This window comes from Neoarius graeffei, chromosome 16 (genome assembly GCF_027579695.1).
Source record: "Neoarius graeffei isolate fNeoGra1 chromosome 16, fNeoGra1.pri, whole genome shotgun sequence".
NCBI lineage: Eukaryota > Metazoa > Chordata > Actinopteri > Siluriformes > Ariidae > Neoarius > Neoarius graeffei.
This window is the reverse complement of record NC_083584.1, coordinates 56,095,149-56,108,063: the sequence shown is the minus strand read 5'-3', so window position 1 is coordinate 56,108,063 and position 12,915 is coordinate 56,095,149. Positions and strand designations below refer to the sequence as shown.

The window sequence follows — 12,915 nt, the reverse complement described above, 5'->3', positions numbered from 1 at the left end:
GTATGTGTATTCTCTTATCGATCAAGTGGAATGGATTCTTTCATGAAGCAATAGAAACGGCGCTGGGTCAACTAATATTTTATGTTAAATGTGGGGGGGTCCAAACGAAGAATTATGAAATGTGAGGGGGACATGTCCCCTTCACATTCAATGGTGGCGACGCCCATGCTTGCCTCTATACCCTTTCCCATAGCTTCATGGTGTGGCTCATCAATTGTATTCCTCTGTAATTACTGCAGCTCTGTACATCTCCCTTATTCTTGTATATTGGGACTAGCACACTCTCCATTCATTTGGCATTTCCTCATTCTCTAGGATCTTACTAAACAATCTCATTAGGAACTCCACAGCCGTCTCACCCAAACATCTCCAAGCCTCAATCGGGATACCATCTGGTCCAACTGCTTTCCCAGTCTTCATTCCTTTCATGGCTGCCCTCACCTCATCCTTACTAACCAACTCTGCTTCCTGATTTGCTGTCTCCAACGAATCTGACCTTTTCTCTCTTGGATTCTCCTCATTTAATAAATCCTCAAAGTACTCTTTTCACCTTCTTAATACACTCTCTTTGTTTGTCAGCATATTTCCATTTCCATCTTTCATCACTCTTACCTGCTGTACATCCCTCACTTCCCTGTTTCTCTGCCTGGCTAGTCTGTACAAGTCTTTCCTTTGGTCTCCAGTCTTTCGTACAACTCCTGGTATGCATCTGCTTTTGCCTTCGCTACCGCTCTTTTTTGCCTTCTGTCTCATCTGTCTGTATAACCGCCTGCTTTCCTCGTCTCTCTGATCATCCCAATTCTTCTTTGCTAGCCTCTTCTTTTTTATAATTTCCTGCACTTCTTTGTTCCACCACGATGCCTCCTTGTGTTCCTTCCTGATGACCACCCTAGCACCTTCCTTGCTGCCTCTCTTACTAGTACAGCAGTAGTATTCTAATCTTCTGCCAGACTTCCATGACCACTCAATGCTAGTCTCATTTCTTCCCTAAACTCCTTCTGATGTTCAACCTCTTTTAGTTTCCACCACTTAATCTTCAGATCCACTATTCCACACTACCTCTTTTTCACTTTCAAGCTCATCCTGAACACGACCACTCGATGTCTAGCTACACTCTCCCCTGCCATCACTTTACAGTCTCCAATCTCCTTCAGGTTACCCCTTCTGCAGAAGGGGTACACTATGTAGTCCACCTGTGTGGATCTTCCTCCACTCTTAAACGTCACCCTGTGCTGCTCTTTCTTCTCAAAGTATGTATTGACTATTGCCAAATTCATCATCTTTGAAAAAATCAACCACCATTTGCCCTTACACATTTCTCTCTCTTACACCATATCTGCCCATCACGTCCTCATCTCCTCTGTTTCCCTCGCCAACATGTCCATTGAAATCTGCTCCTATCAGCATGCGCTCCTCCCTCGGTATACTTTCTACCACTTCATCCATTTTTTCCCAGAAAGACTTTCTCTTCATTCTCACATCCAACCTGTGGGGCATACGCGCACACATCATTGATTACCACTCCTTGAATCTCCAACTTCATGCCTATCACTCTGACACCCTCTTCACATCAATCACACTGTTGATCATCTCTCCCCTCAAAACAATACCAACACCATTTCTCTTTCCATCGACGCCATAATAAAACAACTTGCATCCATCTCCAGTGTTCTTGGCCTTGCTTCCTTTCCACCTCGTCTCCTGCGCACACACAATGTCCAACTTCCTTCTTTCCATCATACCAACTAACACATTCGCTCTACCAGTCAGTGTTCCCACATTCAGTGTTCCTACCCTCAATTCTAAGCTCCTTCCCTTCCATCTTTCACGCTCTCTAACACGCCTCCCCCCTCTCTTTCTCCTTCTCCATTTTGGCGCAACAGTAGCACACTTTCCACTGGTACCCTGTTGACCAACAGTCCCGGAGGCGGTCGTTGTTAATCCGGGCCCCAACCAATCCAGTATGGTATTTCTCTTTTCATTCCGCATGTTAGATTTGGCACAGTTTTACACTGGATCCCCTTCCTGACGCAACCCTCTCCAATTTATTTGTGCTTCGGACTGGCACCAAGAGTACTCTTATGCACCCCCAGTGGTTGGATTTTTTTTTTTTTTATTTACATACATACATACACGTGTGTGTATGTATATACCCAGAGCAGTGGGCAGCTATGCTACAGTGCCCAGGGAGCAGTTGGGGGTTAGGTGCCTTGCTCAAGGGCACTTTAGCCAAAGCTGAACCTAATAACCTAACTGCATGTTTTTGAACTGTGGGGGGAAACTGGCGCATCCGGAGGAAACCCACACAGACACAGGGAGAACATGCAAACTCCACACAGAAAGGCCCCCGTCAGCTGCTGGGCTCGAACCCAGAACTGTGTTGCTGTGAAGCAACAGTGCTAACAACTACACCATCGTGCCGCCCATAAATTTAAAGATACAGTCAAGAACCTTTTAATTCTGCCTTTATGATGCTTAATATATTGGCATGAGCGGTCACTTTTTCCTGTGTACCTCAATTAATTTGAAGGCATGTACTGATTTAATGAAGCAAATGTAAATGTGGTATTTTTCTACAGATATGCAGGAGCAGGCAGTCTGAAGAATACATAGATGCCAAAAAAGAAATGTATGCAAACTGGATGAGGTGAGGAATGTGCCAGTTGTTGGGTCTTTTATTTAGTGAGTTTATAGCACCCAATTTATAGCTTCATCTTCCTCCTGTCACTGATATCTCTGCTATGCTTTCTCTAAGTCTGTAATGCTGCCCTGATTTTTATTACCTTTTTTGTCATGCTTTGCCTCATTCTTTTAGGTATGTGAATTGTGCCCGTAATGATGATGAACAGAATCTTGTGGCATTTCAGTTTCGAGGAGAAATTCTGTATCGTTGCTGTCGACCCATTAACCCAGGACAGGAGCTCTTGGTGTGGTATGAAGAGGAATATGCCAAAGAACTCAGTCCTGTGTTTGACTACCTCTGGAACAAAAAGTGCTCTACGAACGGTAGTGTCTGTTCATACATACTGCTAATCATTTCAGTCATATTCAGTTATATGCTGGTTAGCCAAAAAAAAAAAAAGTTTTCATTTGGATTTAAATAAGCAAATACTTATTGATTGGATAATTACTGCAGTGAATAAATGTTTTAGCTGCAACAATTCTTTTAATCCAAACACGTAATCATCCTTTGGCCTTAGTCGAAATTCCTCTTACAAAATCGTGCCACACCTTCCTGTTAGCCATGGCCACATGGAGATCTTGTATCCCAATCCCAGTGTCCCTGGAGATTATGGCAGGGAAGGTGAGGTTTTTTTTTTTCCAAGATTTCACTGGGTGGTGGCTTGGGCTGCAGAAGAGAAGGTGGGATACAGCTTCTCCTTCGGCTCAGAAACAGTGCTGAGCTAACAGTACTTTCCTCTGTCTAAATCTTACAGAGATGGGTGTTAAGTCCCTGTTGATCTTCTCCAGGGTGGCATGAGCAGCTCAGCAGATATTTTGCACATGTTGTAGAAAGTTGGTGTAAGTCCTGTCTAGTCTTTGCTGTTGTTTGAGTGTTTGGGTCCATGTCTCAGCACCATAGAAGAGGATGGGTTCTATGACCGATCTGAACAGATCTGTCTTCAGTTTGTTGAGGTTAGAGTGTCATAGTTTGTCCGGAGCATTACAAGCTTTCCAGACCAATCCCTTTTGGATCTTAGTCCTTTTAAGAGTCCAATTATAAAGGAGCCCAAATATTTGAACTCCTCGATTCACCTGATGTTCTTTCCAGACCGAGATGTTAAGGCTGAGGGATCCGAGGATGTAGAGATGTAGTTTGTCTTGACGTCGTTACAGTAGAGCCCAACAAGAGAAACTGATATTTCAAGGGCATGGAGGAGGAATTCTGCATCTCTGACAAGCTCCGACACGGTTGCTAGAGCATTAGCATAAAAACCCTACAAAAAAGTGTGCGTGCACATATACACACAATAAAGCTTAAAAACTACCTGATGCAGTGAGTAGCTTCTCATTTCATAAACATGCCGGAAGACGTATTCTGTGATCATGGAAAAGATGTTACTGTGTTTCAGAATGGTTAAATTAATGGCCTGCAAAGAAAACAACTAAGGAGATTGCTGAAAGTTCTGGAACTGGGTTAAGAACTGTCGAATGCATTACTAAAACCTGGAAAGATAGTGATGCACTGTCAACTTCTTCACAGAAGAAATGTAGTAAAAAAAAAAAATCATGACTGACCATAATCAGAGATCGCTTAAATGCTTGGTGAAGTCGAACGGTGAAAAAGCAAGAGTAGAACTATGTTTCCTTGTGAAAGTAAGAGCATTTCATAGGAGCAATGAGGGGGTAAGCCACAAGCTTTACCTTTACTGAAAACCTCCTTCAGGTCCAGATAACAGGCCGGAACGTTATCAAGGGAATCAGGTAGGGGGGTCTCCACGGATGTGGACAAGATGGCTAGCTGAGGGCTTTGTAGATGATTCTTGAAACAGGCTAATGACCACTGAATGATATCCTTCTGCTGCCAGGAAATTAAGGGGTCATGGAGTTGAAGCCAGGGGTACCTTAAAATGATGTCGCGGTTAGCAGTTTTGGGTGATAAACAACGAGATGCACTCTGAGTGGAGGACCCCCACCTGAATCTGGAGAGGAGTGGTGTGAGTAGTGATCAAGCCCTCTCTAATGGGCCCCCTATCGATGGTTTTTATTTTAACAGGTCTTTGCAGGGTGTCGGTGGGCAGGATGAGTCGCTGGACAAGCGAGCTACTGTTGAGATTGCCGTTGGCCCCTGAGTCTGTAAGTGCAGAAAGGACATGAGTCGAATCTGGCAGAATCAATGGTACTGATAATTTGAGAGATCGTGTTGGGGGACTGGTTACAGAATTCACTGGGTTGGGTTGCTCATTGACTTGACTTGGGCAGTAGCTCCCCAATGTGGGCAGACTGGGCATTTGGCAGTGATGTGGCTGGCATCACTGCAATAAAAGCGTAGCCCCTCTCTTCGTCGTCTTTCTCTCTCTGATCATTGTAAACGTGTGAGAGACCTCCATTGGAGTTGGAGTGTCTATGGGCAGTGTTGAGGGTCGCAGTGAGGGCCTGCTCTGGATTAGGTGGTCTAGCCCAGTGTTTCCCAACCTTTCTTGAGTTACGGCACATATTTTACATTAGAAAAATCCCACGGCACACCACCAAACAAAAATGTCACAAAAAGTATATATAATGAAATATAATCATCTAGTCTCAATTTACTCACAATTTACTTACTCATTGTGAAACCTGGGCCTGTTTAGTTGAACACAAAGTTGATCTACTCGCAGGAATGGAAGAAAGACATATGAAGATCAACAGCTCTGAGTCTTTTTTTTTTTTTTTTTTTAGTTTTTAAAGCAGTCATGCTTGAAAAGCCCACCTCGCATAGATAGGTTGTGGAAAATGGGAGCAGAGCTGAAAGAGCTCTGCTTGCCAGAATGGGGAACTCCTTGGCAGCAGTCAGCCAAAAACTGTCCAAAGGTAGATCAGCAAAGCTCAGCTTAAAACCACGATTTTGTCTCAGTACAGTTATTTCCTCTTGCTCCTGCACTGTTGGACAGCTTTTCCCCCCACACACCAAGCATAATGGAGTCGGCTCGGTTGGTTCCCCAGTAAAAGTAAATCCAAAGGAAAGATAACTTTCATTGTATTGTCTTGAGCTCACCTTTTTTTTTGCTTTCTTCTGACCACTACTCATACTAGGGCCTTCATTTGGGTCAGAATTTTCCCCAGGACCCAATTCGGATTGTGCACTTTTTCTTTTCAAATATTTATCCATCGCCATCACCGCTGTCACACCCAAAGCATTACGAATTCTATTGTTTGAATGGCAACAGGTAGATACACAGGTTAATTAGCTACCTGCTGCCATCTAGTGGAAGAGTATTTAATTGTTCTGCCTGTCACTATAGGTTGCTGGCATAGACAAACTAAGACAAATTATTTGCAGTAAATAAATAATTATATTCGGACCAATTAAGTGAAATTTAATAATTTCCCATGGTACACCTGATGATCTCTCACGGCACACTAATGTGCCGCGGCACAGTGGTTGGGAATCACTGGTCTAGACAGATGGCTAAGTCGATGAGGGCATCAAGGGATAAATGTTCATCTCAGCAAGCCAGTTTGCTCAGTACTTCTGGACACAACCCTTGGCAGAACATGACCTTTAATGCAGGCTTGTTCCACCTGCTACCAGCAGCCACAGTGCGTACTCTATAACTCTTCTGTTTCCTTGTTTAGTAATGAGGAGATTCTCAGCAACCTCTATTCCCTCAGGTTCGTGGTCAAAAACCCATTTAAACAGTTCAAGGAACCGATCATAGTACTTGGTGTGTTCCCCACCATGCCCCCACACAGCGCTGGTCCACTGTAGGGCTTTTCCTGTGAGTAAGGTGAGAAATTTAGCAATCTTTTGCTTGTCAGAAACCCCAGAGTGGGAAGAGAAGTATAGGGAGCATTGAAGCAGAAATCCCTTACATTGTGACACTTCACCTGAGAATTTTTCGGGAAGAGGAATGAGCTGAGCTGTACCGGCAGGAGGTGTGGGGCTTGTTGGGAGGGCCTGTGACGTTACAGCAGCAAGCTGCGCCATCCTTGTGTTGAGGTCACTAAGCATCTGCAGATGTTCACCTAACAAGTGCCCTTGAGCATTGAGTGCAGTCTGCTTTGACTCCTCTGCTGTATCCATAGCGAGGCGAAGTATCCTGTCAGAGTGTAGGCACTTACAGATGCAGGTGCGGGGAGACTGGGAGCTTTGCAAACAGCACACTGAGCTGAATCGTTGAGCAGGAATCGTAGTCCAGAAACAAGCAAAGGTTAGTCAATCAGCAAACGACACAACGGAGAGTGGGCAAAAGACGAAGTTGAGGAGAAACGTAAACTAGAAGTCAGGTGGAACCCAAATGGCTCAGTAAAGTTGGACATGGGGGTACTGGACAATACTTCACGAAGTGGGGAAGTGAGAGCTGATTATATATAGATGTGCTAGGTGATTGGCAGATGAGAGACAAGTGTAATTAATAGTCAGGTGACAGAGGGCGCTGTGATTCTTGGGACTTGTAGTCCAGAGCGGCCATGTTTGGAGGCTGCTCAGAAATCATGTTTTCAGCACCATTACCGACCTAGATAAGTGACACAGGTCTGCGCTCATGCCACATGTCTGCATGCATTACATTTGTATACCACTTTAGAAGTTTGAAATTATTTTTAATGCAATTTTTTTTAATGATCACCTAGGTATTTATACTAAAACAATTACCTACAGAAGGCGAAGTGAATATCGGTGAATAATAATGGAGACGAAGTTGCAATTATTATTCACCAATATTCACTTTGCCTTCGGTGAATAATTGTTTGTTAATGAGAAGGATCCTATTAAGATTTTGAAAGACTGGTCCTGCCCAGGTTTTTTCTTTCTTTTTTTTTTTTTTTTAAAGAAAGTGTGCTACACTTTTCAGACTTTGTTAATGCAGGCAGTGATGTATTAATTCAATGCATTAAACTGCCTGCAATTTGTGTTTTGTATTCAGTACAGTACCTGGCATGGGAGGACTATAATGTTACTAATTTGGTACAAGTGCAAGCAATAAATAAATTAATAAAACTGATGCAATTAATAAACCTCAAAAGTTGTATTGTTTAAACATTGCATTAAATGAGTGAAAACATTTTGACTTTCTGCTTCTGTCTGTGAGACTGTTGAAGAAAGGAGGATTTATTAGTAGGTGAATTTTACGAACATCTGACTAAGGTTATTTCTATGGCCCTGTTTGTTATTCTTTCATTCATGATGTCATTAAGGAGCAGACTGCTAAGCAGGTTAAGGCTACGTCTACACTAACACATTTTAGTTGTAAAACAGTGTTTTAAAAGAAAAACGATCTCTGTTCAGACAAGCGTTTTACTTGTGTATCAGAATTAATCTCTGCCCACACTAACACGCCTGAAAATGCATATCCCATGACCATTCATGTACACTGGGTGTGCTCATACTGATATAAACAGCTGATGCCCCCATTTCCTTCCTGGAAAGGAGCATGTGATAGGAGCATGACGAATCAGGGAAGGACACATTATGACTAAGACCTAATCAGGAAGTGAATGTGAGTGTCTTTGTTTCCAAACATCTCTGTTTTCACCTGTCTACATTAAAACACGACCCCGGAGTTTTCAAGCTAAAACAGGGCCAGCAGTATTTCCAAACGTCTCCATTTTTGGGGCTTGAAAACTCTGGAGTAGTGTGGATGCTGGGCATAAACGTAGCAAAAACGAGGAGTTTTAAAACTAAAACATATTAATGTGGACATAGCCTAAGAAGACAAATGGCAGACTTGGAGCTATCATCACAGTGTCTGGCTGCTAACTAGCCCTGTGTAACGTTAGGTCAGCTAAACCCCGTGCCTCTTAATTACTGTGTGGCCCAACCCAAGACAGCATTGTTAATTTCAAGCCATACAGGAGGCTGCAAAAGTAGGTACATAGTAGTGAAAAACAAAATGTTCGCCCAAAACATTAGTATTAAATGAAACCTAGCACCACTATTATAATACTGGTAATACTGGAATAATCCTTACTGTAATACCTACTTTTGCAGCCCTCTGTATATCACAACCATTCGCACATCAACATATTCTCTGCTGATAGGTTCTTGAAGTACAGATTAGTAAATCTTCATTCATGTAGAATCTCAAATGTTTTTACTTAACCTCAAACACCCCTTTACATTGGGATATTGTTACTTTTTTATGATCTTGTTGCATTTCATGTTCATTTTCTGACATTTTTCTCCTTTTACTTCTCCAGAAGTAAACAACGCTCTGCTTCAGGTCTTTTCCTGCTCCACATGTCCTCTTTCCTATGCGTCTAAAATTTACCTAGACAAACACATCCAGAGATGCCACTATGAAGAGTATGTGAGATTATGGGAATCAAGAGAGATTAAATATGAGCTTCAGATCCACTCCAAAGGCTCCAGTAGTCAGTCAACATCAGCTGATGCTCTCAATTCTGACACTTCTCACAGTGATGTACAGAAGGGAATTCACCACTGCTCAGACTGTGGAAAGAGTTTTGGTCATCAGAATGCCTTCAAAACACACCAGTGCAGCCACACAAGAGGAAAGCCACATTCTTGCTCACAGTGCGGAAAAAGTTTTACTCGACAGAGTGATCTCCAACGACACCAGCGTGTTCACACAGGAGAGAAGCCGTATCACTGCTCACAGTGTGGAAAGAGTTTTACTCAACAGAGTACTCTCCAAATACACCAGCGTGTTCACACGGGAGAGAAGCCGTATCACTGTTTACAGTGCAGAAAGAGATTTACGCATCAGAGTGCTCTCCAGCAACACCAGCGCATTCACACAGGAGAGAAGCCGTATCACTGCTCACAGTGTGGAAAGAGTTTTACTCAACAGAGTACTCTCCAAATACACCAGCGAATTCACAAAGGAGAGAAGCCATACCACTGCACGCAGTGTGGAAAGAGTTTTACTCGACAGAGTGCTCTCCAAAAACACCAGCGCATTCACACAGGAGAAAAGCCGTATCACTGCTTACAGTGTGGAAAGTGTTTTACTGATCAGAGTGCTCTCCAAGTCCACCAGCGCATTCACACAGGACAGAAGCCACATCACTGCTCACAGTGTGGGAAGAGTTTTACTCGTCATAGTGATCTCCAAGTGCACCAGCGCATTCACACAGGAGAGAAGCCGTATATTTGCTCACAATGTGGAAAGAGTTTTACTCACCGGAGTCATCTCCAAGTCCACCAGCGCATTCACACAGGAGAGAGGCCATATATTTGCTCACAGTGTGGAAAGAGTTTTACTCACCGGAGTCATCTCCAAGTCCACCAGCGCATTCACACAGGAGAGAAGCCATATCACTGCTCAGAGTGTGGAAAGAGTTTTACTCACCAGAGTAATCTCCAAAAACACCACCGTATTCACACAGGTGAGAAGCCATATCACTGCTCACAGTGTAGAAAGAGTTTTACTCAACAGAGTGCTCTCCAACAACACCACCGCATTCACACAGGAGAGAAGCCGTATCACTGCTCAGAGTGTGGAAAGAGTTTTACTCGTGAGAGTGATCTCCAGCAACACCAGCGCGTTCACACAGGAGAGAAGCCGCATCACTGCTTGCAGTGTGGAAAGAGTTTCACTCAACAGAGTGCACTCCAAGTCCATCATGGCATTCACATGGGAGAGAAGTCGTATCACTGCTCACACTTTGGAAAGACATTTACTTATTCAGCTACATTTAAAACCCCCAAGTGTACTAACTCGGACCATGCGTGATTTAAAGTTGTCAAATTAAATGTTTATTACTGTTTTGCTTGAAAATAATCTGTATTTTTCATTGTATTTATCGTGACTTTCTGTGGAAGGCAAAATATGTAATGTTTAAAATAAGCCAATAGACCCATTGCACATGATGTCACGTATCGCATGATAATTTTACATGGGGGTCAAACGGTCACTGTCTTTCATGTAAGCAAGGCTTAATCTGTCTTCAGTATGGTTCATGTTTGTGCTGTTTTTAGTTATTCAAATTGTTCAAACAGAGAAATAGATAAAAGGTAATGACCGTCTCCCTGCTATCAAGAAAAATGTTAACAAAGAGAAGCAAATGCTTCAAGAACAACAAAGAAGTGAGTGGTTAAAGAGAATATGACGAGAGTAGCTAAGCCTGAAAACTTCAGAGAAATTTACGATTGTATGTAAAAAATTTTTTTTAAATAAATAGAAAATCGGAAGTTAGTATGGAAGAGTTTGCTTAAGAATCTCGTTTTATTTCTGCTCACATTCGAGTTAGCTCCTTCATGAAAGTGTTCAAACAAAATCAAATGATTTTCTTACAGATGAACCAACTTCTTTATTCGACACGGAAAACCCAGATTTGGCACCAAACAATGCGGACAGAATTCAGTAAAAAAAATCCAACAAGGAGCGGTGTGCACGATATATCCTGAAAGAGCAGAAAAGATTAAGAGCAGAGAGCGCTGAAGCTTTGTTTCTGTCATCAGAGGAACCCAGTCCTGTGCAAAATATCACCATGGAGCTAGAGTGTAGTAATGAACCTACAGATTGAGGGAGTTCTACACAAACAGACTGAATTTTACAACATGTGTAAATGCATGTGAAATGGAAATAAATCGACTAAGGCAGGAAAAACTATTTTGGATAAAATTGTTATTGTCCGTTACACACTTATCAACCTGTGTGACTCGGTTGTGCCTTTTTGAATACAGAATAAATGAAGAGGGAATGGAACATTAACCGTTTATTGAAATTATTATTACAAGGGTGATTATAATTTACTATATGACTATAGTTACAATTGGAATGTGCTGATTCTGTTGGTAGCATTTGTAATTATTGTAACATCCACTAGTAGATAAAATTAAAATAAAATCTTGCAACATTGAAAGTCTAGAGCAAGATATTTTATTTTACAAATAACACTTCAGATATTGTTTTAACAATAATAAGTATCAATGTATAAATGATAGAGTGCAAATTGCTCTGTAACTAGATGTCCTTGGGGTTGTTGAGACATGGAGGGCTGGGAATACCATCTAGCCAACAGTTCAGGCAGTAGTCTTTTGAGGGTAAATGCTTTGGCTTTCGCAACATTCTGTTCCGAAAAGCTGATGTCGGGGGGAAAAAAATTTACACAAAGGTTTTCTTGCTTTTGTAGCCTTTTTTTTTTTTGTAAACTCTTTTTCTGTGTCGGGACTCTTCAGGAAAAAGAAGGTATATTTCAACATGTAGCTAACGCCTGGCCACAAATCTGCAGTCACTGCAGTCGTTTAAAGGAATTTTGTATGGATCGTAACCGCTAATAAACTCTATTTTCCGTGTATATTTATCCTTCGCTTCTTTCTGACTAAGATTATCCAAGTAATCTGGTAGTAGAGCTTTTTTAGCTGTAGTTTTCTTCAGACAACAGCAACAGACGCTGGACATCTTCACTTGGCTTCAGTATGTGAACATTATGTAAACAAAATTCACTTGTTTCCAGGTATAGGGTAGCGATGGTTGCTAACGTAAATGTGAAGTCGGTGCCAGGGGTCTATTAATATTTTCTTTTGACCTTAAGCAGTCATGACATTTTATCACCCCAAGTCTTTATGCATTAACTACAACACTATTTTCAGTGTAGTACTGCAGTAGTAGACTAAAACAGAGCCACTAAGATCCCAGAAAGTTTAATGGTCAATAAATTCATGTTACATGTGAATAAAGTGGAAACGCTATGAACATTTCAGTTCATCAAAGTCTTTTTGTGCATAGTCTATTATTTTCCATTTTTCCATGATTTATATGTAATTTAATAATTAAGATCAATTTAATTTAGTGTGATTTAGGTCATGGTCTTAGTTAACTTATAATGCATGTGTTAGTACTTTTCTTACTCATATTGTACATTTATCTGTTCATTGGTCATGATTATTTTTCCTTACTCAGGTTTTCCTTTACCTTAGCCTAGGGTATTATTTACTTTTTTTTTTCTTCCAAGAGTGTGTCTCTTGCATGTACACATCAACATAACTTCACTATATAAGGTGGCTGTGTCCAACTGTTGTTTAGACTAAATCTGTTGCGCAAGTTGTCTTTGTGCTCACAATAAACCATAGCTTTTATTATTCCTTGGCTCTTGCTCTCCCAGTTCTTCGGTTGTGTTACTTCTGATGAAGCTGCAGTATTTTGATAGTCATCCACAAACATTTAGAACACTATACATTGATCAGCTGTAACATAAAACTACCTGCCTAATGTTGTGTCGGTCCCCCTTGTGCCACTAAAAGAGCTCTGATCTTTCAAAGCATGGACTCCACAAGACATCTGAAGGTGTGCTGTGGTATCTGGCACC

At 41.7% G+C, this 12,915-nt stretch overlaps 1 protein-coding gene across 4 annotated transcripts in view; it reads left to right on the top strand.

Moving 5' to 3' along the window:
* Positions 1-12,688, top strand: part of LOC132900878 (gastrula zinc finger protein XlCGF26.1-like) — a 68,787-nt gene extending 56,099 nt beyond the window's left edge. For all 4 annotated transcript variants that reach the window (XM_060943215.1, XM_060943216.1, XM_060943214.1 and 1 more), the window contains 3 exons: positions 2,580-2,647; positions 2,816-3,006; positions 8,839-12,688. In XM_060943215.1, coding sequence (XP_060799198.1) covers positions 2,580-2,647; positions 2,816-3,006; positions 8,839-10,337 — 1,758 coding nt within the window. In that variant the 3' untranslated portion in view covers positions 10,338-12,688. The remainder of the gene's footprint in view (positions 1-2,579; positions 2,648-2,815; positions 3,007-8,838) is intronic.
* Positions 12,689-12,915: the final 227 nt, after the last annotated feature.